General features: G+C 47.8%; 1 protein-coding gene across 1 annotated transcript in view; it reads right to left on the bottom strand.

Moving 5' to 3' along the window:
- The window catches only part of LOC115120295 (histone deacetylase 9-B-like), a 57,717-nt gene that overhangs the window by 4,682 nt on the left and 26,507 nt on the right, over positions 1-26,528 (bottom strand). The window contains exons 4-8 of the mRNA XM_065027165.1: positions 16,916-17,047; positions 16,182-16,297; positions 14,095-14,220; positions 10,832-11,018; positions 10,304-10,521 (exon numbers count right to left, since the gene is read on the bottom strand). Coding sequence (XP_064883237.1) covers positions 10,304-10,521; positions 10,832-11,018; positions 14,095-14,220; positions 16,182-16,297; positions 16,916-17,047 — 779 coding nt within the window. The remainder of the gene's footprint in view (positions 1-10,303; positions 10,522-10,831; positions 11,019-14,094; positions 14,221-16,181; positions 16,298-16,915; positions 17,048-26,528) is intronic.

Here is a 26,528-nt window from a genome sequence, read left to right as displayed (position 1 = left end):
CTACTACTGCTAATGTTACCACTACCGCTAACGCTACTACTAATGTTACCACTACCGCTAACGCTACTGCTACTGCTGCTACCACTACCACTACTATTGCTACTGTTACCACTACTACTGCTACTGTTACCACTACTGCTACTGTTACCACTACCACTACTGCTACTACTGCTGTTGCTACTGCTACCACTACCACTACTACTGCTACTGTTACCACTAGCGCTACTACTGCTACTGTTACCACTACTACTGCTACTGTTACCACTACCACTGTTACCACTACCACTACTACTGCTACTGTTACCACTACTACTGCTACCACTACCACTACCACTACTTCTGTTACCACTACCACTACCGCTACTACTGCTACTGCTACCACTACCACTGCTACTGTTACCACTACCATTACCGCTACTACAGCTACCACTACCACTACTACTGTTACCACTACCACTACTGCTCCTACTGCTACCACTACCTCTACTACTGCTACCTGTTACCACTACTACTGCCACTGCTACCACTACCACTACTACTGCTACTGTTACCACTACCACTACCACACTGTGCCACCACTAGCTACTACTGCACTGCTACCACTACCACTACACTGCTACTGTTACCACTACCATTACCGCTACTACAGCTACCACTACTGCTGTTACCACTACCACTACTACTGCTGTTACCACTACCACTACCACTGCCACTGCTACCACTACTACTGCCACTGTTACCACACCACTACTACTGCTACTGTTACCACTGCTACTGTTACCACTAGCGCTACCACTACCGCTACTACTGCTAATGTTGCCACTGCCACGCTAACTGCTGCACTACTGCTACCACTACTGCTACTGCTGTGTACCACTACCACTACCACTGCTACTGCTGTTACCACTAGCGCTACTACTACTACTGCTGCTTGCCACTACCACTACTACTGCTGCTGTTACCACTGCTTAACGCTACTACATGTTACCACTACCACTACTACTGCTACTGCTGCTACCACTACCACTACTACTGTTACCACTACCACTACTACTGCTACTGTTACCACTACCACTACCGCTACTACTGCTACTGCTACCACTACCACTGTTACCACTACCATTACCGCTACTACAGCTACCACTGCTACTACTGTTACCACTACCGCTAACGCTACTGCTACTGCTGCTACCACTACCACTACTACTGCTACTGTTACCACTACCACTACTACTGCTACTGTTACCACTACCACTACCGCTACTACTGCTACTGCTACCACTACCACTGTTACCACTCACCATTACCGCTACTACAGCTACCACTACCACTACTACTGTTACCACTACCACTACTGCTCCTACTGCTACCACTACCCTGCTACTACTGCTACCACTACCACTACTACTGCCACTGTTACCACTACAACCGCTACTACTGCTACCACTACCACTACACTGTTACCACTACCACCACTGCTACTGTTACCACTGCCACCATTACCGCTACTATTGCTACCACTACTACCTGCTACATTGCTGCTGCTACTGTTACCACTACCACAACCGCTACTATTGCAGCTGCTACTGTTACCATCACCGCTTGCTACTGTTACTACTGCTGCCTACCACTACCGCTACTACTACTACTGCTGTTGCTACTGTTACCACTACCACTATTACTGCTACCACTGTTACAACTACTGCTACTGTTACCCACCGGTCCTACTGCTGCTGCTGCTACTGTTACCACCACCACCGCTACTACTGCTGCTGTTACCACTACCGCTGTAATGCTACTACTGCTACTTTACCACTTTACACTGCTACTGTTACCACTACTACTGCTACCACTACTACTGCTACTGTTACCACTATTTACTGCTTAACTGGTTGCTACTGTTACCACTACCACTACTACTGCTACTGTTACAACTACTGCTGCTGTTACCACTACCGCTACCACTACTACTGCTACCTTACCACTACCGCTACTACTGCTGCTGCTCATGCTACCACTACCACTACTACTGCTACTGTTACCACTACTGCTACTGTTACCACTAGCTGCTACCACTACCGCTACTACTGCCACTACCACTACTACTGCTATTGTTACCACTACCAATACTCCTGCTACTGTTACCACTACCACTACTACTGCTACTGTTACAACTACTGCTACTGTTACCACTACCACTACCACTACTACTGCTACTGTTACCACTACCGCTAACGCTACTGCTACTAACTGCTGTTGCCACTGCCACCACTACCACTACTACTGCTGCTGTTACCACTACCGCTTAACGCTACTACTGCTGTTACCACTACCGCTAACCTTACTGCTACTACTACTGCTACTGTTACCACTACCACTACTGCTACTGTTACCACTACTGCTACTGTTACCACTACCACTACTGCTACTACTGCTGTTGCTACTGCCACCACTACCACTACTACTGCTACTGTTACCATTACTACACTGCGCTACTACTGCTACTGTTACCACTACTACTGCTACTGTTACCACTACCACTGTTACCACTACCACTACTACTGCTACTGTTACCACTACTACTGCTACTGTTACCACTGCTGCACTGCTTTTACCACTACCACTACCTACTGCTACTGCTACCACTACCACTACTACTGCTACTGTTACCACTCACCATTACCGCTAGCTAACAGCTACCACTGCTACTACTGTTACCACTACCACTACTGCTGCTACTGCTACCACTACTCACTACTGCTACTGTTACCACTACCACTACTTGCCACTGTTACCACTACCACTGCCACTGTTACCACTACCACTACTACTGCACTGTTACATTGTTACCACTGCCACTGCGCTACTGTTACCACTAACGCGACCACCTGCTGCACTACTGCTACCACTACTGCCTGTTACCACTACCACTGCTACTGCTACCACTACCACTACCAAAGCTAACGCTACCACTACTACTGCTGTTGCTACTGCTACCACTACCACTACTACTGCTACTGTTACCACCGCTAACGCTACTACTGTTACCACTCCACTAACGCTACTGCTACTGCTGTTACCACTACTACTGCTACTGTTACCACTGCCACCACTACTCACTGCTACCACTACCACTGTTACCACTACCATTACCGCTACTACTGTTACCATTACTGCATCCTACTGCTACCACTACCGCTACTACTGCTACTGTTACCACTACCACTACTACTGCCACTGTTACCAAAAACTACACTCGATCCCTCCGATGTCAACAACTACAGACCAGTATCCCTTCTTTCTTTTCTCTCCAAAAACTCTTGAACGTGCTGTTGGCCAGCTCTGCTTCTCTCTCAGAATGACCTTCTTGATCCAAATCAGTCAGGGTTTCAAGACTAGTCATTCAACTGAGACTGCTCTTCTCTGTATCACGGAGGCGCTCCGCACTGCTAAAGCTAACTCTCTCCTCTGCTCTCATCCTTCTAGACCTATCGGCTGCCTTCGATACTGTGAACCATCAGATCCTCCTCCACCCTCTCCGAGTTGGGTTGCCCACGCTGGATTGCGTCCTACCTGACAGGTCGCTCCTACCAGGTGGCGTGGCGAGAATCTGCCTCCACACCACGTGCTTCACCACTGGTGTCCCCCAGGGCTCTGTTCTAGGCCCTCTCCTATTCTCGCTATACACCAAGTCACTTGGCTCTGTCATAACCTCACATGGTCTCTCCTATCATTGCTATGCAGACCACACAATTAATCTGCTCCTTTCCCCCTTCTGATGATCAGGTGGCGAACCGCATCTCTGCATGTCTGGCAGACATATCAGTGTGGATGACTTGATCACCACCTCAAGCTGAACCTCGGCAAGACGGAGCTGCTCTTCCTCCCGGGAAGGACTGCCCGTTCCATGATCTCGCCATCACGGCTGACAACTCCATTGTGTCCTCCTCCCAGAGCGCTAAGAACCTGGCGTGATCCTGACAACACCCTGTCACTCAACTAACATCAAGGCGGTGGCCCGTTCCTGTAGGTTCATGCTTTACAACATCCGCAGAGTTGCTCACTGTTAGGTCCTAATCCAGGCACTCTGCTACTGGATTACTACTGCTGCTGGCTGGGCTCCTGCCTGTGCCATTAAACCCCTACAACTCATCCAGAACGCCGCACTGGTGTTCAACCTTCCCAAGTTCTCACTCCTCCGCTCCTCTCCACTGGTTACCACTGCATCCGCACAAGACCATGGTGCTTGTTGAGGGAGCCAGTGGAGAGGAATACCCTGTGAGAATGCTGTTCATCGACTACAGCCGGCATTCACTACCATAGTACTCCTGCTCATCTGCCCGAGACCCCTGGGTCTCGACCTACTGTGCAACTGGGTACTGACTTCCTACGGGCCCCCCAGGTGGTGAGGGTAGGCAACCACTCCTACGCTGCTCAACACTACAAGGGTACCACTGCTACCAGCCCTCTCCTACTCCCCTGTTGCTGCGTGGCCATGCACTCCAACTCAACTACAACTGTTGATTACCCAACGACGAGACCACTACAGGAGGAGGTGAGGCCCTCGGACTGCAGGAAAATAACCACACTCAATGCCAACAAAACTAAGGCTCAGAAACAGCAGAGGGAACTGCTACCACATCATGGATCAGTAGTGGAGAGGGTAGCAAGTTTTAAGTTCCTGCATACACATCACAGACAAACTGACTTGGTCCACTCACACTGACACGCTGAAGAAGGTGCAGCAGCGCCTCTTCAACCTCAGGAAGCTGCTACGCTGCTTGTCACCAAAAGCACTCACAAACTGCTACAGATGCATAATCGAGACGCATCCTGGCGGGCTGTATCACCGCCTGGTACGGCAACTGTTCAACCACTACCACTACTCCCACTACTGCACAACGCATCACCGGGGCAAACTACCTGCCCTCCAGGACACCACACCACGATGTTACAGGAACCTAAAGATACCACATCAACCACCCACCACTGCCTGTTCACCCCCTACTGCATCCAGAAGGCTGCCAAACTGGGACCTGACCACTGCTTCTATCCAAGGCCATCAGACTGTTAAACAGCAATCACTACCATTGAGTGGCTGCTACCAACACACTGTCATTGACACTGACCCAACTCCAGCCACTTTAATAATGGGAATTGATGGGAAATGATGTAAATATATCACTAGCCACTTTAAACAATGCTACCTTATATACTGTTACTTACCCTACATTACATCCATATGCATGTGTATATTACTTAGATCATACCATTCTTATGTCACTAGCCACTTTAACTATGCCACTTTGTTTACTTTGTCTACATACCATCTCATATGTATATACTGTACCATACCACTACTGTATGCTGCTCTGCTACCATCACTCATTCATATATCCTTATGTACATATTCCTTATCCCCTACACTGTGTATAAGACAGTAGTTTTGGAATTGTTAGTTAGATTACTTGTTGGTTATCACTGCATTGTCGGAACTAGAAGCACAAGCATTTCGCTACACGCTACTAACATCTGCTAACCATGTGTATGTGACAAATAAAATTTTATTTGATTTGAACGGCACTCAGTACCTCCAGGCTGCTGATCAGGCCCTACACCCAAACAAGGGCACTGTTATCCACCTCCTACCACTGCCTGCCACTACCACTACCACTGCCACTGTTACCCACAAAACTGTTCGCCTCTACTACTGAAATACCACTACTACTGTTACCACTACCACTACCACCTCCGGAGACACTGCCACTCTTTAAGGAATACCACTACCATTGCTTACTTAAAAAAGATTTAGATGCTGCTACTGTTCCACTACCACACTACTACTATTGCTGGATAAGAGCCACTGACCACCATTACCGCTACTACTGCTACCACTACCACTACTACTGTTACCACTGTTATTACACTACCATTACCCCTACTATTGCTACCACTACTACCGCTACTATTGCTGCTGCTACTGTTACCACTACCACAACCTCTACTATTGCAGCTGCTACTGTTACCATCACCGCTAATGCTACTGCTACTACTGCTGCTGCTACCACTACCGCTACTACTGTTACTGTTACCACTACTGCTACCACTACTACCGCTACTATTGCTGCTGCTACTGTTACCACTACCACAACCGCTACTATTGCAGCTGCTACTGTTATCATTACCGCTAATGCTACTTCTACTACTGCTGTTGCTACTGCTACCACTACCGCTACTACTGCTACTGTTACCACTACAACTACTACTGCTACTGTTACAACTACCACTACTACTGCTACTGTTACCACTACCACTACCAATACTACCACTACCGCTACTACTGTTACCACTACTACTGCTACTGTTACCACTACCCCTACTACCACTACTACTGTTACCACTACCCCTACTACCACTACCCCTACCACTGCTACTGTTACCACTACCGCTACTACTGCTACCACTACCGCTACTGCTACTACTGCTGTTGCTACTGCTACCACTACCACTACCGCTACTACTGCTAATGTTACCACTATCACTACCACTGTTGCCACTACCATTACCGCTACTACTGCTACTATTGCTGCTGCTATTGCTGCTGCTACTGTTACCACTACCACTACCACTACTATGTTTGAGATCAATTGACACTCTTTACCATGGCACTTTGAGATTTATTTTAAACTGTTCAGAAATGTGGTGGGTACTCTCTTCGTTCGCTGGACTTTATCCTGCTAACTGTTCCAGTAATGACTTGGTGCTGCCTATCTTGAGCCCTTCCTGGTTAAATAAAGGTTAAATAAATAAAATAAACTCTTACCATTACCGCTACTACTATCGCTACTACTGATACTGTTACCACTACCGCTACCACATACCGCTACTACTGCTACTGTTACCACTACCACTACTACTGTTACTAAATTAAATGAAATCAAAGTTTATTTGTCACGTGCGCCGAATACAACAGGTGTAGACATTACAGTGAAATGCTTACTTACAGGCTCTAACCAATAGTGCGGAGAGAATAATTTTTTAAACTATGTGTGTGTGTAGGTAAGTAAAGAAATAAAACAACAGCAAAAAGACATTTGAAAATAAGAGTAGCAAGGCTATAAACAGACACCTGTTAGTCAGGCTTGTTGAGGTAGTATGTACATGTGGGTATGGTTAAAGTGGGGTAGCAGTAGCGTAAAAAGAGGGGTTGGCGGGTGGTGGGTCACAATGCAGATAGCCCGGTTAGCCAATGTGCAGGAGCACTGGTTGGTCGGGCCAATTGAGGTAGTATGTACATGAATGTATAGTTAAAGTGACTATGCATATAAGATAAACAGAGAGTAGCAGCAGCGTAAAAGAGGGGTTGGGGGGGGGGGACACAATGCAAATAGTCCATGCAAATAACCATTTGATTACCTGTTCAGGAGTCTTATGGCTTGGGAGTAAAAACTGTTGAGAGGCCTTTTTGTCCTAGACTTGGCACTCCAGTACCGCTTGCCATGTGGCAGTAGAGAGAACAGTCTATGACTGGGGTGGCTGGGGTCTTTGACAATTTTCAGGGCCTTCCTCTGACACCGCCTGGTGTATAGGTCCTGGATGGCAGGCAGCTTTGCCCCAGTAATGTCCTGGGCCGTAAACACTTCCCTCTGAAGTGCCTTGCGGTCAGAGGCCATGCAATTGCCGTACCAGGCAGTGATGCAACCGGTCAGGATGCTCTCGATGTTGCAGCTTTAGAACCTTTTGAGGATCTCAGGATCAATGCCAAATCTTTTTAGTTTCCTGAGGGGGAATAGGCTTTGTCGTGCCCTCTTCACGACTGTCTTGGTGTGTTTGGACCATTCAGTTTGTTGTTGATGTGGACACCAATGAATTTGAAGCTCTTAACCTGCTCCATTACAGCCCCGTCGATGAGAATGGGGACGTGCTCGGTGCACCTTTTCCTGTAGTCCACAATCATCCCCATAGTCTTGGTTACGTTGAGGGATAGGTTATTATTCTGGTGCCACTCGGCCAGGTCTCTGGCCTCCTCCCTATAGGCTGTCTTGTCGGTGATCAGGCCTCCCACTGTTGTGTCATCAGCAAACTTAATGATGGTGTTGGAGTCGTGCCTGGCCATGCAGTCGTGAGTGAACAGGGAGTACAGGAGGGGACTGAGCACGCACCCCTGGGGAGCTCCAGTGTTGAGGATCAGTGTGGCAGATGTGTTGCTACCTACCCTCACCACCTGGGGGCGGCCCATCAGGAAGTCCAGGATCCAGTTGCAGAGGGTGGTGTTTAGTCCCAGGATCCTTAGCTTAGTGATGAGCTTTGAGGATACTATGGTGTTGAACGCTGATCTGTAGTCAATGAATAGCATTCTCACATAGGTGTTCCTTTTGTCCAGGTGGGAAAGGGCAGTGTGAAGTGCAATAGAGATTGCATCATCTGTGGATCTTTTTGGGCAGTATGCAAATTAGGGTAGGTCTAGGGTTTCTGGGATAATGATGTTACCAGCCTTTCAAAGCACTTCATGGCTACGGATGTGAGTGCCACGGGTCTGCTGTTGCTACTGCTACCACAACCACTACCGCTACTACTGCTACTGTTACCACTACCATTACCGCTACTACTGCTACTGTTACCACTACCGCTAATGCTACTACTGCTGTTGCTACTGCTACCACTACTACCGCTACTATTGTTGCTGCTACTGTTACCACTACCGCTACTATTGCTGCTGCTACTGTTACCGCTACCACTACCGCTACAACCAGCCACTGCTACTGTTGTACCACTACCGCTGCTGCTGCTACAGCTACTGTTACCACTACTGCTACTGCTACCCTTTGCTACTACAGTACAACTCCAATTGCTACTGCTACTTCTACTCCTGCTGCTGCTACCTCTACTGCTACTACTACTACTGTTACTGCTACTGATGTAAATGAATTGGGCCAATGACTAAGATCCTTCTAAATAAACACAGAGCTCATCTCTGATTAGTAGACATTTATAACCTCCTCTTAGTGAGAGAGGTGCTTTGGTCTAAAGGATCTACTGTTATTGACCTGAGTGCTCACATCAGGGGTGATAGAGTAGCTAGGGTTATTTGTTTAGATAACCATCCAATACCCCTTCCTCCCGTCAATCAAATGCACCTTCAAGCTCAAGGAATGCTTGTGCATAGCAAAACCTATTTTGAGTCACTGCATTATTTGTTTTGTATATTGATTAATAAGAGGGACTAGAATCAGAACTAAGGAAGTGTTTTAAACAGTCCTCCATTGGAAGGTTTGACTGGGGAGACTTAAACTGTGTAGTTAGGGGACTTTTGAGGCCCTTCCTTGTTAGTTTTAAGTGAGAGTTGCGCGTTTTGTTGCTCTCAGATTCCTATGGCTGTTTGAGGGCTTGTGCATTGGGACAGATCAGTGTGAGAGCAACACAATGCTGCCTTTCACTGTGTCTCTCTGGCTGTGTCTCTGTATGTCCGCCACCTCAACCACTCACTTCCCGTGGCTGAATAATTGCATTCTGCCGATGGCACGGTCACCACAGCCTGCTCACAGGAACACAAATATTGCCACAGAGGAACAAAAGCGTGTATTCTGGGGCCATTTGAACTTGGCTGAATTGAATTTCACAGGGTTTGCATGCGAATGCCACTGATGCCTTAAGCTATGATAACAGAATTAGTGCTATGGGAAGCATTTCTTCCCCTATTTGAAGTCAGGCTCAACTTGTTTACTTAGCAGAAATAGCACAGGGAGGCTGAGCCGGGTGGAAGGGCTCTGTAAACACAAAGCAGCTACCACAGAAAGTTTGATAAGACTAAATATAGCCTCAGAATTTGTGTGTATAAACTGCTGAAATTAAAATCCCCACTGGGCACACACTTGGTGATTTTAATGTATAGGTTGCATGTATTATTTACAGGCGATATGGGGTCCAGTTACTCTCCGGGGATTTTAGTGTACAGCAAAAGTACAGTAAAGGTCAGTTAGCTGATTGATGTGGATCAGTTTAGTTTTCTACATCATAATGAATGGACAGGGGGACCTGATCCTAGATACACACTCCTACTCTGCTGCTGGTACTGTTTCTTACCTTATTGATGTGGATCAGTTTAGTTTTCTACATCATAATGAATGGACAGGGGGACCTGATCCTAGATACACACTCCTACTCTGCTGCTGGTACTGTTTCTTACCTTATTGATGTAGATCATAATGTTTAGTTTTGCTGGTACTGTTTCATCATAATGAATGGACAGGGGGACATGATCCTAGATACACACTACTACTCTGCTGCTGGTACTGTTTCTTACCTTATTGATGTGGATCTGCTGCTGGTATTGTTTCTGCTTCTCCAGGAAGTGCTGGTGTTGCTGCTGGATGACCAGCTGAGCCAGGGTGCTCTGGGGCAGAGGGGCTGATTGGGTCCGGTTCAGGGGCCGGTGCTTGGGTAGCTTGGGTCTGCTGTTGGAGGAGGGCCTGTCCTTCATGGCCAGAGGGGAGTGGGGGTGGGTGGGCATGGTGCCTTGACCTGGAGGGGCAAGACGGCGGCACTAAGATTCAACGTTCTAAATCTACACTAATTCCAACTCATTTAATTCATGATCTTCATGACCACTTCTTCAACTAATTATAAGGAATATTTAATCATTCAATATCTCTCCCATTCAAAGTGGTGTAATTCTATTGCCCAGTAACCTGGTCAGATTGTAGTCTTGGACTGAAAAGTTCCACTGTGATTTTCCATTGAGTATGCTTTTTAGTCCAGGACTAAGCTTAATCAATGTCTGGGAAACGGGCCCTACATCTTGGTTTAAGTCTGTCTCAGTGTAAGGACTCACCAGAGGAGGAGAGGATCTTCTGCCGTCTTATCTGTTCCTTCTGAAGGAGGTGTTGGAGCAGGGCCTGATGGCTGGGGGACACCTTGGTCTCCATGGAGGTCACTGTGGGCATGGGCACAGGCCCCAGGAGCTGCCCTGGTAGACCATGCCTGACCTCCCCAGTCTTCTCCTTCAGCCCGATGGCAGCCTGAGAGAACACAGAGACACACAGAGCAGGGACTTAGAAATACAACTGAGGACTAAAGTTCTCACAATATAATGGTGCTTCTATATATTCTATTAAGTTTTCATTCCCAAAAAACTGAGAAGAGTTGTCATTTTGTGCAGTCAATCACCTCTTCAAATGGTTACACTCTTTCTACCCAGCTGATGTACCAGACAGGTTTCAATGTAAGGAATGTGTCAGGGAGCTAAAAGTGATGTATCATGCACTGCTTTGGCCCTTATCTGGACTGGAGCTAGCTGTACTTGACCGGGCAAGGGGCCGCTGGGACGTTTTAAAAAGCTGTGATTAATGAGGTCATATAGAGAGAGATAAGAGGAGGCCTGACAACAGACTCTTAACAACATCTAACATCTAAGTGGAATAAAATAATCTGGGGTTAAAGGTCGTTGCCCTGCTGCCGTATGTATAATCCTGACAGCCACGGATGCTGAAGTCTTTCAACAGCCAGACAAGGCAGAGAACATCTCTCAAACTACACTTCCCTTTGTTTTCAGTGAAAACCTGACTTTGTTATCTAAGAATCTATTGTTGGCTAAAACCTTTTTGAACCACCTGGCTATGTATTACAAAAGTGGTTCAATTAAAAGCGTTACAGAATGTTGTTCTATAAATTAAAGACTAGTTGATAGCTATCTATGTAACAAATTAGAAATCCTCTCTCTAATGGCCTGTGTTTGTGAGAAGGTGTAAAAGCTAGCCAGCTAGCTAACCAGGATCAGGTCAAGGGTGGCTGGTTGTACTAGCTAGCCAGGATCAGGTCATGGTGGCTGGTTGTACTAGCTAACCAGGATCAGGTCAAGGGTGGCTGGTTGTACTAGCTAGCCAGGACCAGGTCAAGGGTGGCTGGTTGTACTAGCTAACCAGGATCAGTTCATGGGTGGCTGGTTGTACTAGCTAGCCAGGATCAGGTCAAGGGTGGCTGGTTGTACTAGCTAGCCAGGACCAGGTCAAGGGTGGCTGGTTGTACTAGTTAGCCAGGATCAGGTCAAGGGTGGCTGGTTGTACTAGCTAGCCAGGATCAGGTCATGGGTGGCTGGTTGTACTAGCTAGCCAGGACCAGGTCAAGGGTGGCTGGTTGTACTAGCTAGCCAGGATCAGTTCAAGGGTGGCTGGTTGTACTAGCTAGCCAGGACCAGGTCAAGGGTGGCTGGTTGTACTAGATAGCCAGGATCAGTTCAAGGGTGGCTGGTTGTTCTAGCTAGCCAGGATCAGTTCAAGGGTGGCTGGTTGTACTAGCTAGCCAGGATCAGTTCAAGGGTGGCTGGTTGTACTAACTAGCCAGGATCAGTTCAAGGGTGGCTGGTTGTACTGGTTAATCAGGATCAGTTCATGGTGGCTGGTTGTACTAGCTAACCAGGATGAGTCATGGTGGCTGGTTGTACTGGTTAATCAGGATCAGTTCATGGTGGCTGGTTGTACTGGTTAATCAGGATCAGTTCATGGTGGCTGGTTGTACTGGCTAACCAGGATGAGTCATGGTGGCTGGTTGTACTGGTTAATCAGGATCAGTTCATGGTGGCTGGTTGTACTAGCTAACCAGGATGAGTCATGGTGGCTGGTTGTACTAGCTAACCAGGATGAGTCATGGTGGCTGGTTGTACTAGCTAACCAGGATGAGTCATGGTGGCTGGTTGTACTAGCTAACCAGGATGAGTCATGGTGGCTGGTTGTACTGGCTAACCAGGATGAGTCATGGTGGCTGGTTGTACTGGTTAATCAGGACCAGGTCATGGTGGCTGGTTGTACTGGTTAATCAGGATCAGTTCATGGTGGCTGGTTGTACTGGTTAATCAGGACCAGGTCATGGTGGCTGGTTGTACTGGCTAACCAAGATGAGTCATGGTGGCTGGTTGTACTGGCTAACCAGGATGAGTCATGGTGGCTGGTTGTACTGGCTAACCAGGATGAGTCATGGTGGCTGGTTGTACTGGTTAATCAGGATCAGGTCATGGTGGCTGGTTGTACTGGTTAATCAGGATCAGGTCATGGTGGCTGGTTGTACTGGCTAACCAGGATCAGGTCATGGTGGTTGGTTATACTAGCTAACCAGGATGAGTCATGGTGGCTGGTTGTACTAGCTAACCAGGATGAGTCATGGTGGCTGGTTGTACTAGCTAACCGGGATGAGGTCATGGTGGCTGGTTGTACTAGCTAGCCAGGACCAGGTCAAGGGTGGCTGGTTGTACTAGCTAACCAGGATCAGTTCAAGGGTGGCTGGTTGTACTAGCTAGCCAGGACCAGGTCAAGGGTGGCTGGTTGTACTAGCTAGCCAGGATCAGTTCAAGGGTGGCTGGTTGTACTGGTTAATCAGGATCAGGTCATGGTGGCTGGTTGTACTGGTTAACCAGGATGAGTCATGGTGGCTGGTTGTACTGGCTAGCCAGGATCAGGTCATGGTGGCTGGTTGTACTGGCTAACCAGGATGAGTCATGGTGTCTGGTTGTACTGGTTAATCAGGACCAGGTCATGGTGGCTGGTTGTACTGGTTAATCAGGATCAGGTTATGGTGGCTGGTTGTACTGGTTAATCAGGATCAGGTCATGGTGGCTGGTTGTACTGGCTAACCAGGATCAGGTCATGGTGGCTGGTTATACTAGCTAACCAGGATGAGTCATGGTGGCTGGTTGTACTAGCTAACCAGGATGAGTCATGGTGGCTGGTTGTACTAGCTAACCGGGATGAGGTCATGGTGGTTGGTTGTACTGGCTAACCAGGATGAGTCATGGTGGCTGGTTGTACTAGCTAACCGGGATGAGGTCATGGTGGCTGGTTATACTAGCTAACCAGGATGAGTCATGGTGGCTGGTTGTACTAGCTATCCAGGATGAGTCATGGTGGCTGGTTGTACTAGCTAACCGGGATGAGGTCATGGTGGCTGGTTGTACTAGCTAGCCAGGACCAGGTCAAGGGTGGCTGGTTGTACTAGCTAACCAGGATGAGTCATGGTGGCTGGTTTTACTGGCTAACCAGGATCAGGGCATGGTGGCTGGTTGTGTTGGCTGACCAGGATCAGGTCATGGTGGCTGGTGGTACTCACACTGATCTGGGAGGAGGTGGCGGAGAGGCCCAGGGTGATGTTGGGTAAGGAGGGAGACGTGTATAAGCTCAGAAGGTTGGACATGGAGCCCTCTGGACGAAATAACCTAGGCTGTGATGGCCAGCGCTGAAATGACAGGAAAGAGAGGGAGGGAGAGATAGAGAGATAGATAGAGAGAGATTTAGAAAATCGGAACTATGGGACATTTAAAAGAGCAACAAGAGCACTGTAAGAGCACATTTAAAAGAGCAACAAGAGCACAGGGAGCCGGACGATGTTCCGTATAGCAGAAAGATATGCGCTATTACTGACGGATGATCAAAATGAGTGCCACTTAAAAGTGTGTCATCAAATTGTAGGATTTTGTGAAGACAACATGATCAGGAATCGTTTAGCATTACCCCCCGCCCACACCCCCATCCACCAGAAATCTACCCTTCTCTTCAAAAGATCTCTGTACCCCGTCCCTGGTCTTCCCATCCTCCAGCCCCAGGCCTCACCCTCCTCAGGCTACTCTCTCTACCAGAGAAGATCAGTGTAGCTGGGGCATGCTTCCTGTACCCAGCAGGGCCAGCAGAGCAGCCTAGCAGCATGTGGTTCTGGAAGAGCCATGTTTATCCTTCCAACCCCCTCTAGTATTCAGTGACCTGAACAGGGATATCCGGCCTGTATTCCACCCCAGGGACCCGTTCCCTCTGAAAAAGGATACCTAATGTAACGGTGTACAAACACGACTTGCTTTTGCAACAGGCATGAGGCCTTCGGTTAGCCCCCGCCAGTTAGCCCCCACTAACAGTCCTGCCACAGTACGTTTCATGAGAGAACGAGTCTCAGCTTTGGGCTGATACAATAGCAATCCTGTGTGTTTATGTTGTTAGCATGTGGGTGGGTGTCTTTGGCTACCAGCGCCTGGGATATCAATTAAGCTCCACGGTTCCCCCCCTCCTACACCCCTCCAACCCAATGGCAGGCCTGTTACTCCCCTCTCAATGTCACTGAGGTCCCTGAAAGAGTAAACATCGCTGGTTAAAGAAAACACAGCTGCTCTGTTAAAGATGGTTCAGAGATGTATCATATCTGCCACCCGCTAGAACGCAGTGTTTTGTGAGGCTGGGGTCCTAGGAGAGCCTCTGCCCCCGGCTAGTTACTGAGTCATGAATCTATTGGGGAAGGCCTCAGAAGGAAGGGAACAACTCACAGGGCTGTGGTCAGACAGCTCAGTGACAGATATACTATGACACGCCAACAGAAGGCTTAGCTTGGATTCTTTTAGACTGCTTTTGGAATATTTTAGTTGTTGTTGAATATTTGGATTCTATTTTAGCGTAGAGCAGCTAAATAGCTTTGCACAATACGTGTTGAGCAAGGAATAAATTCAAGAGGTATGAAAATTGTGAATCGAGATACTGGATGAGGCATTTTTAACCACAAAACCATAGGGAAATCCACAGGGATCCAAGATGCTTTCTGCCCTGAGAATTTATAGAGATTGAATTGCAACAAAATTGTTGCTGCCAATATTGCCTCACCATAAGAGTTCATGCCATGGATATGCAAACGCTTTGCATTTCACCCTTTATGAAAAATAAGACATAAGAAGAAAAAGGAAAATAAATAGTAAGTAAAAAGAAAGAAGTAAAGCAGGTGTGTATTACGTATGTCTACATTATGGGAGAGCTGTGTCTCTTTACCCTCAGTGTGGGGAGTCATTTCTACTGGACTGTAACAGACTGAACGCTTAGAGACAGACGGCAGGGACAACTGGCTGTTTTCATAGCTGCACACACACACACACAGACACACACACACACACACAGGCAGGCAGGCAGACAGGGGTGTCTGAGACATGACTTAAGAAGTTAGATTTTCACGATTCAGATTATTTATCTTGAATCCACTTGAATCAATTAAAAGTCACCGTAGTGTGTAGAGGATAAATACAAGCGGTCTGGCTACTGTTCTTTAGCTTTTGCTTTGGTTGCTCCTTGGGGTTTAGGCCGGGTCACTGTGAAGCACTTTGTGACAACTGCTGATGTAAAAAGGGCTTAATAAAATAAAATGGATTGATTGATGGTCTGGGTTCATACCTCGGTTTTTGTGGTGGTGGGGAGAGAGGAGGGCCCGTTCTCAGCCCCCAGGGCGCTGGAGGCTCCGATGGGAGAGCTGGGTCCTGAGCCTGGGGCACTGTTAGTTACTGTAGAGTCTGTGAAGAGGACAGAGATACTGTTAGTGACTGTAGAGTCTGTGAAGAGGACAGAGATAATGTTAGTTACTGTAGAGTCTGTGAAGAGGACAGAGATACTGTTAGTGACTGTAGAGTCTGTGAAGAGGACAGAGATACTGTTAGTGACTGTAGAGTCTGTGAAGAGGACAGAGATAATGTTAGTTACTGTAGAGTCTGTGAAGAGGACAGAGATACTGTTAGTGACTGTAGAGTCTGTGAAGAGGACAGAGATAATGTTAGTGACTGTAGAGTCTGTGAAAAGGACAGAGATAATGTTAGTGACTGTAGAGTCTGTGAAGGGGACAGAGATAATGTTAGGGGCCGTAGAGTCTGTGAAGGGGACAGAGATAATGTTAGTGGCTGTAGAGTCTGTGAAGAGGACAGAGATAATGTTAGTGACTGTAGAGTTTGTGAAGGGGACAGAGATAGAGATTGTTATTGGCTATAGAGAGGACATAAATAGACATAAAGGAGTGACAGGGAAACAAGCTCCTAACACCATAATGTGTCCTTTGGCTGCACCATCACAGCTCTCTCTGTCAATACAGAGTTATTCCACAGCAGATCTGCTACAATATGTGTCAACAACAATCATACCCATCATTTCTAGGGCCCTCTTCTTGTAGGGGGTCATGACGTTGCTGTCTTTCCTCTTCAGCAGTGGACTACTCCTCCTCTCTGCTACTTTCTGCTTCAGTCTAGACTTCACCTTCAGGTTGGGCTCTGAGGCTGGAGGAGGACAGAGAGAGGAGGGAGAGAGGGGATGGTTTAGTAAGACTCAGGCTAGAGGAGGACAGAGAGAGAGAGATAGAGAGAGAGAGAGAGAGAGAGAGAGAGAGAGGGGGTAGAGCGAGAAGGGAGAGGGGAGAGAGAGAGAGAGACACAGAGAGAGAAAGGGGGGAGGGAGGGAGGGGGAGAGAGAGAGAGAGAGAGAGAGAGAGAGAGAGAGAGAGAGAGAGAGGGAGAGAGAGTGGTTTCTTAAGACTGAGGCTGGAGGGGGAGAGAGAGAGAGACTATGGTTCAGCATAGTTCATACTCCATGTACTAGATCTATTTATATGCCTGTAGTGGTTGATGTTGGTGGCCACTGTCACTAACAGAAGACAGCCACCAATCAGCTTGAGTTCCCTCAAAGAACTGTTTACCAGTGGGAGGTACTGTAGCTCACACCTGACAGGATTCCAAAGATGGTTTTGATATATTGTAGACCCGACCAGGACAGAATGACCCATACCCTCCATATCTTTAAACACAATCCTAAAAATGAGGAACAACTCAGCAAGATCAGAATAGTGGTCCTGTCAAAGTTTGAATACATTTAAACCTGTAAGAAGAAGTATAGACACAGTTCTGGTGGTTTCTCTTCAACCAAATCACACCATTTCATTTCAGAGAGAAGATTCTGAGCTGTTTGAGGAGATGCAATGAGTCAAGATTGGGCCCATTTCCACCTCATCTGGTCTAAATTAGGTTGAGCAACATACAGGGTCTCTCTAAGTGAAGTGGTCGCTACCTGCTGCCCTGGTGACCACAGCCTGATACAGTAGCAGCAGTTAAACTAACACAAACACATGGCAGATGTTTCAGATACGTTCCTCACACCATCCCCACATTCCTAATGCAAACCAGAGATGCCACCCCACAACACACACACACACACACACACACACACACACACACACACACACACACCCATGTCACTGGACAAACACGTCCCAGGCTAAATGAATCCAGACCCACTTTTAGATGAAGTCCTAATGGACAGCCTCTGTTTGACAGGAATATGAAGAAAGTCAAGTAGTGACAGAGAGAAGTTGAGAGAGTGACTACTGGACTGCTACCAAGGAGTAGGAAACATGGACAAATAACATGGAACCAAGCCAAATGATCAGCTCCTACTATTTATTTATTTGATTTATTTCACCTTTATTTAACCAGGTAGGCTAGTTGAGAACAAGTTCTCATTTACAACTGCGACCTGGCCAAGATAAAGCATAGCAGTGTGAACAGACAACAACACAAAGTTACACATAAACAAACGTACAGTCAATAACACAAAAGAAAAGAAAAATAGAAAAATGTATGTACAGTGTTTGGAAATGTAGAAGAGTAGGGAGGTAAGGCAATAAATAGGCTCTAGAGGCTAAAATAATTACAATTTAGCATTAATACTGGAGTGATAGATGAGCAGATGATGATGTGCAAGTAGAGATACTAGGATGCAAAAGAGCAAGAGGGTAAGTAATAATATGGGGATGAGGTAATCGGGGTGCTATTTACAGATTGGCTGTGTAAAGGTACAGTGATTGGTAAGCTGCTCTGACAGCTGATGCTTAAAGTTAGAGAGGGAGATATAAGACTCCAGCTTCAGAGATTTTTGCAATTCGTTCCAGTCATTGGCTGCAGAGAACTGGAAGGAAAGGCAGACAAAGGAAGTGTTGGCTTTGTGGATGACCAGTGAGATATGGAGCGCGGGCTATGGTGGGTGTTGCTATGGTGACCAGTGAGCTGAGATAAGGAGGGGATTTACCTAGCAAAGACTTATAGATGACCTGGAGCCAGTGGGTTTGGCGACGGAAATGTAGTGAGGGCCAGCCAACGAGAGCATACAGGTCACAGTGGTGGGTAGTATATGGGGCAGTGGTGGGTAGTATATGGGGCAGTGGTGGGTAGTATATGGGACAGTGGTGGGTAGTATATGGGGCAGTGGTGGGTAGTATATGGGGCTTTGGTGGGTAGTATATGGGACAGTGGTGGGTAGTATATGGGACAGTGGTGGGTAGTATATGGGGCAGTGGTGGGTAGTATATGGGGCTTTGGTGGGTAGTATATGGGACAGTGGTGGGTAGTATATGGGGCAGTGGTGGGTAGTATATGGGGCAGTGGTGGGTAGTATATGGGGCTTTGGTGGGTAGTATATGGGACAGTGGTGGGTAGTATATGGGGCAGTGGTGGGTAGTATATGGGGCAGTGGTGGGTAGTATATGGGGCAGTGGTGGGTAGTATATGGGGCAGTGGTGGGTAGTATATGGGACAGTGGTGGGTAGTATATGGGACAGTGGTGGGTAGTATATGGGACAGTGGTGGGTAGTATATGGGGACAGTGGTGGGTAGTATATGGGGCAGTGGTGGGTAGTATATGGGGCAGTGGTGGGTAGTATGGGGCAGTGGTGGGTAGTATGTGGGGCAGTGGTGGGTAGTATATGGGACAGTGGTGGGTAGTATATGGGGCAGTGGTGGGTAGTATATGGGGCAGTGGTGGGTAGTATATGGGGCAGTGGTGGGTAGTATGGGGCAGTGGTGGGTAGTATATGGGGCAGTGGTGGGTAGTATACGGGGCAGTGGTGGGTAGTATATGGGGCTTTGGTGGGTAGTATATGGGGCAGTGGTGGGTAGTATATGGGGCTTTGGTGGGGTGGGGCAGTATATGGGACAGTGGTGGGTAGTATATGGGACAGTGGTGGGTAGTATATGGGGCAGTGGTGGGTAGTATATGGGGCAGTGGTGGGTAGTATATGGGGACAGTGGTGGGTAGTATATGGGACAGTGGTGGGTAGTATATGGGACAGTGGTGGGTAGTATATGGGACAGTGGTGGGTAGTATATGGGACAGTGGTGGCTAGTATATGGGACAGTGGTGGGTAGTATATGGGGCAGTGGTGGGTAGTATATGGGGCAGTGGTGGGTAGTATATGGGGCAGTGGTGGGTAGTATATGGGACAGTGGTGGGTAGTATATGGGACAGTGGTGGGTAGTATATGGGGCAGTGGTGGGTAGTATATGGGACAGTGGTGGGTAGTATATGGGGCAGTGGTGGGTAGTATATGGGGCAGTGGTGGGTAGTGTATGGGACAGTGGTTGGTAGTATATGGGACAGTGGTGGGTAGTATATGGGGCAGTGGTGGGTAGTATATGGGGCAGTGGTGGGTAGTATATGGGACAGTGGTGGGTAGTATATGGGGCTTTGGTGGGTAGTATATGGGGCAGTGGTGGGTAGTATATGGGGCAGTGGTGGGTAGTATATGGGACAGTGGTGGGTAGTATATGGGGCTTTGGTGGGTAGTATATGGGGCAGTGGTGGGTAGTATATGGGACAGTGGTGGGTAGTATATGGGGCTTTGGTGGGTAGTATATGGGGCAGTGGTGGGTAGTATATGGGGCAGTGGTGGGTAGTATATGGGGCAGTGGTGGGTAGTATATGGGACAGTGGTAGGTAGTATATGGGACAGTGGTGGGTAGTATATGGGGCAGTGGTGGGTAGTATATGGGGCAGTGGTGGGTAGTATATGTGACAGTGGTTGGTAGTATATGGGACAGTGGTGGGTAGTATATGGGGCAGTGGTGGGTAGTATATGGGGCAGTGGTGGGTAGTATATGGGACAGTGGTGGGTAGTATATGGGACAGTGGTGGGTAGTATATGGGGCTTTGGTGGGTAGTATATGGGGCAGTGGTGGGTAGTATATGGGACAGTGGTGGGTAGTATATGGGGCTTTGGTGGGTAGTATATGGGGCAGTGGTGGGTAGTATATGGGACAGTGGTGGGTAGTATATGGGGCTTTGGTGGGTAGTATATGGGGCAGTGGTGGGTAGTATATGGGACAGTGGTGGGTAGTATATGGGACAGTGGTGGGTAGTATATGGGGCTTTGGTGACAAAACGGATGCCACTGTGATAGACTACATCCAGTTTGCTGAGTAGAGTGTCGGAGGCTATTTTGGAAATTACATCGCCAAAGTCAAGGATCGGTAGGATAGTCAGTTTTACGAGGATATGTTTGGCGGCATGAGTGGAGGAGGCTTTGTTGCAAAATAGGAAGCCAAATCTAGATTTAATTTTGGATTGGAGATTATCTATTGGGAAAAAAACTTTAATCTTTCAGTCAAATATCTATCTAGCATCACACAGTACAGACTGCCACTGAGTGTGTTGATATAACGAAGGGTTGTTGTTGTGTCTGAGTGTTGTTGAGGCGTGGCGGTGATGATGAGGATGATCCTGTCAAGCCCTGAGGAGGAGTCAGTCAGTAGGCCAGCTCAGCCTAGCTCAACTCACCCCAAATTGAGGGTGCTATTTGGGACGCAACCCATGGCCCAGCCAATGCCCAGGCTCTGAGACCCCGCCCCCCCCCCTCTCTCCCTACAGCCCTGGAATCCCCTCCACTCACACTTTAACACTACTGACATCCAGATCAACACAGAGGTCAACCTACTAGTGCTGTAGGAGGAGGATCCAGGTCAACACAGAGGTCAACCTACTAGTGCTGTAGGAGGAGGATCCAGGTCAACACAGAGGTCAACCTACTAGTGCTGTAGGAGGAGGATCCAGATCAACACAGAGGTCAACCTACTAGTGCTGTAGGAGGAGGATCCAGGTCAACACAGAGGTCAACCTACTAGTGCTGTAGGAGGAGGATCCAGGTCAACACAGAGGTCAACCTACTAGTGCTGTAGTAGGAGGATCCAGATCAACACAGAGGTCAACCTACTAGTGCTGTAGGAGGAGGATCCAGGTCAACACAGAGGTCAACCTACTAGTGCTATAGGAGGAGGATCCAGGTCAACACAGAGGTCAACCTACTAGTGCTGTAGGAGGAGGATCCAGATCAACACAGAGGTCAACCTACTAGTGCTGTAGGAGGAGGATCCAGATCAACACAGAGGTCAACCTACTAGTGCTGTAGTAGGAGGATCCAGATCAACACAGAGGTCAACCTACTAGTGCTGTAGGAGGAGGATCCAGGTCAACACAGAGGTCAACCTGCTAGTGCTGTAGGAGGAGGATCCAGGTCAACACAGAGGTCAACCTACTAGTGCTGTAGGAGGAGGATCCAGGTCAACACAGAGGTCAACCTACTAGTGCTGTAGGAGGAGGATCCAGGTCAACACAGAGGTCAACCTACTAGTGCTATAGGAGGAGGATCCAGGTCAACACAGAGGTCAACCTACTAGTGCTGTAGGAGGAGGATCCAGGTCAACACAGAGGTCAACCTACTAGTGCTATAGGAGGAGGATCCAGGTCAACACAGAGGTCAACCTACTAGTGCTATAGGAGGAGGATGGAGGACAAAGTTACATTGAGATCAATTATTGAGAAGGGTTGTTTTTGTGATGCGACCATACGACGTGATGTTGCACAAGGGAGACGAGGGGACATGAGAACACGAGCGGGGGGGGGGGGGTTAGGGGGGTGTTGACAGGGCCAGATGCTTCTATTTTGAGAGTCCTGTCAAATACAGCAGCACCAGCCCCTCTCTTTCCCTGTCTATCAGCCATCCGTCCTGTGAGTGAGGGGTACTGAAAGAGAGGAAGAGCGAGAGCGAGACAGAGGGAGAGAAAGCGCTGCAGGGAGTCTTCATGAATCCTCTTCATGCCCGCTGCCCTGATTGCTTTCTATTTTTAGCACTGCTCCGTTCGCTGCCACCAAGCGCTCCGTCGCCACGGGAACGCCAGACAGCGGCAAAGTGGGAAACGGACAGACTTTGTCACCGTGTTTGTGTTCCAAATAGCACCCTATTCCCTATATAGTGCACTACTGTTTTTAAGGCAAAGGGTACCATTTAGGACGCATGTCATTAGTCTCTGTGGAAAAACCAGTGGTAGCGTTACCTGCCTACGACGCAACAGGAAGGGAAGCTGGCAGCAGACATCTCTAACTAACACAGCTCTCACGTTGATACAAACACCTGGGCCACTTCATTGGTTAACTGGCAGAGTGCCAAGAACACATCACCCAACTAAAACAGGTAGCAATATGAATGGGCCACGATGTGTTTAACATGTCCATACAACAACCAGGTTATTACATTAGAAAGTCCTGGGTTGGAGGTTGGTGGAGGCTGAATGTGTGATGCCTGTCTCCACTACATCTCGATGTTAACTCTGCTGTCAGTGTGATGCCTGTCTCCACTCCATCTCAATGTTAACTCTGCTGTCAGTGTGATGCCTGTCTCCTCTCCATCTCAATGTTAACTCTGCTGTCAGTGTGATGCCTGTCTCCACTCCATCTCAATGTTAACTCTGCTGTCAGTGTGATGCCTGTCTCCACTACATCTCAATGTTAACTCTGTCAGTGTGATGCCTGTCTCCTCTCCATCTCAATGTTAACTCTGCTGTCAGTGTGATGCCTGTCTCCTCTCCATCTCAATGTTAACTCTGTCAGTGTGATGCCTGTCTCCTCTCCATCTCAATGTTAACTCTGTCAGTGTGATGCCTGTCTCCACTCCATCTCAATGTTAACTCTGCTGTCAGTGTGATGCCTGTCTCCTCTCCATCTCAATGTTAACTCTGCTGTCAGTGTGATGCCTGTCTCCTCTCCATCTCAATGTTAACTCTGCTGTCAGTGTGATGCCTGTCTCCACTACATCTCAATGTTAACTCTGTCAGTGTGATGCCTGTCTCCTCTCCATCTCAATGTTAACTCTGCTGTCAGTGTGATGCCTGTCTCCTCTCCATCTCAATGTTAACTCTGTCAGTGTGATGCCTGTCTCCTCTCCATCTCAATGTTAACTCTGTCAGTGTGATGCCTGTCTCCTCTCCATCTCAATGTTAACTCTGCTGTCAGTGTGATGCCTGTCTCCTCTCCATCTCAATGTTAACTCTGTCAGTGTGATGCCTGTCTCCTCTCCATCTCAATGTTAACTCTGTCAGTGTGATGCCTGTCTCCTCTCCATCTCAATGTTAACTCTGCTGTCAGTGTGATGCCTGTCTCCACTACATCTCAATGTTAACTCTGCTGTCAGTGTGATGCCTGTCTCCTCTCCATCTCTATGTTAACTCTGCTGTCAGTGTGATGCCTGTCTCCTCTCCATCTCAATGTTAACTCTGCTGTCAGTGTGATGCCTGTCTCCACTACATCTCAATGTTAACTCTGTCAGTGTGATGCCTGTCTCCTCTCCATCTCAATGTTAACTCTGCTGTCAGTGTGATGCCTGTCTCCTCTCCATCTCAATGTTAACTCTGTCAGTGTGATGCCTGTCTCCTCTCCATCTCAATATTAACTCTGTCAGTGTGATGCCTGTCTCCTCTCCATCTCAATGTTAACTCTGTCAGTGTGATGCCTGTCTCCTCTCCATCTCAATGTTAACTCTGCTGTCAGTGTGATGCCTGTCTCCTCTCCATCTCAATGTTAACTCTGCTGTCAGTGTGATGCCTGTCTCCTCTCCATCTCAATGTTAACTCTGCTGTCAGTGTGATGCCTGTCTCCTCTCCATCTCAATGTTAACTCTGTCAGTGTGATGCCTGTCTCCTCTCCATCTCAATATTAACTCTGTCAGTGTGATGCCTGTCTCCTCTCCATCTCAATGTTAACTCTGTCAGTGTGATGCCTGTCTCCTCTCCATCTCAATGTTAACTCTGTCAGTGTGATGCCTGTCTCCTCTCCATCTCAATGTTAACTCTGCTGTCAGTGTGATGCCTGTCTCCACTACATCTCAATGTTAACTCTGTCAGTGTGATGCCTGTCTCCTCTCCATCTCAATGTTAACTCTGTCAGTGTGATGCCTGTCTCCTCTCCATCTCAATGTTAACTCTGTCAGTGTGATGCCTGTCTCCTCTCCATCTCAATGTTAACTCTGTCAGTGTGATGCCTGTCTCCTCTCCATCTCAATGTTAACTCTGCTGTCAGTGTGATGCCTGTCTCCACTACATCTCAATGTTAACTCTGTCAGTGTGATGCCTGTCTCCTCTCCATCTCAATGTTAACTCTGTCAGTGTGATGCCTGTCTCCTCTCCATCTCAATGTTAACTCTGCTGTCAGTGTGATGCCTGTCTCCACTACATCTCAATGTTAACTCTGCTGTCAGTGTGATGCCTGTCTCCTCTCCATCTCTATGTTAACTCTGCTGTCAGTGTGATGCCTGTCTCCTCTCCATCTCAATGTTAACTCTGCTGTCAGTGTGATGCCTGTCTCCTCTCCATCTCAATGTTAACTCTGCTGTCAGTGTGATGCCTGTCTCCACTACATCTCAATGTTAACTCTGTCAGTGTGATGCCTGTCTCCTCTCCATCTCAATGTTAACTCTGCTGTCAGTGTGATGCCTGTCTCCTCTCCATCTCAATGTTAACTCTGTCAGTGTGATGCCTGTCTCCTCTCCATCTCAATTGTTAACTCTGCTGTCAGTGTGATGCCTGTCTCCTCTCCATCTCAATGTTAACTCTGTCAGTGTGATGCCTGTCTCCTCTCCATCTCAATGTTAACTCTGTCAGTGTGATGCCTGTCTCCTCTCCATCTCAATGTTAACTCTGTCAGTGTGATGCCTGTCTCCTCTCCATCTCAATGTTAACTCTGCTGTCAGTGTGATGCCTGTCTCCTCTCCATCTCAATGTTAACTCTCTGTCAGTGTGATGCCTGTCTCCTCTCCATCTCAATGTTAACTCTGCTGTCAGTGTGATGCCTGTCTCCTCTCCATCTCAATGTTAACTCTGCTGTCAGTGTGATGCCTGTCTCCTCTCCATCTCAATGTTAATCTCTGTTAACTCTGTCAGTGTGATGCCTGTCTCCTCTCCATCTCAATGTTAACTCTGTCAGTGTGATGCCTGTCTCCTCTCCATCTCAATATTAACTCTGTCAGTGTGATGCCTGTCTCCTCTCCATCTCAATGTTAACTGCTGTCAGTGTGATGCCTGTCTCCTCTCCATCTCAATGTTAACTCTGCTGTCAGTGTGATGCCTGTCTCCACTACATCTCAATGTTAACTCTGTCAGTGTGATGCCTGTCTCCACTACATCTCAATGTTAACTCTGTCAGTGTGATGCCTGTCTCCTCTCCATCTCAATGTTAACTCTGTCAGTGTGATGCCTGTCTCCTCTCCATCTCTATGTTAACTCTGCTGTCAGTGTGATGCCTGTCTCCACTACATCTCAATGTTAACTCTGTCAGTGTGATGCCTGTCTCCTCTCCATCTCAATGTTAACTCTGTCAGTGTGATGCCTGTCTCCTCTCCATCTCAATGTTAACTCTGTCAGTGTGATGCCTGTCTCCTCTCCATCTCAATGTTAACTCTGCTGTCAGTGTGATGCCTGTCTCCACTCCATCTCAATGTTAACTCTGTCAGTGTGATGCCTGTCTCCTCTCCATCTCAATGTTAACTCTGTCAGTGTGATGCCTGTCTCCTCTCCATCTCTATGTTAACTCTGCTGTCAGTGTGATGCCTGTCTCCTCTCCATCTCAATGTTAACTCTGCTGTCAGTGTGATGCCTGTCTCCTCTCCAT

Source organism: Oncorhynchus nerka, linkage group LG14 (genome assembly GCF_034236695.1).
Source record: "Oncorhynchus nerka isolate Pitt River linkage group LG14, Oner_Uvic_2.0, whole genome shotgun sequence".
NCBI classification, from domain to species: Eukaryota; Metazoa; Chordata; class Actinopteri; order Salmoniformes; family Salmonidae; genus Oncorhynchus; species Oncorhynchus nerka.
Note: the sequence above shows the minus strand (reverse complement) of the source record. Positions and strands in the feature narration are given on the sequence as shown.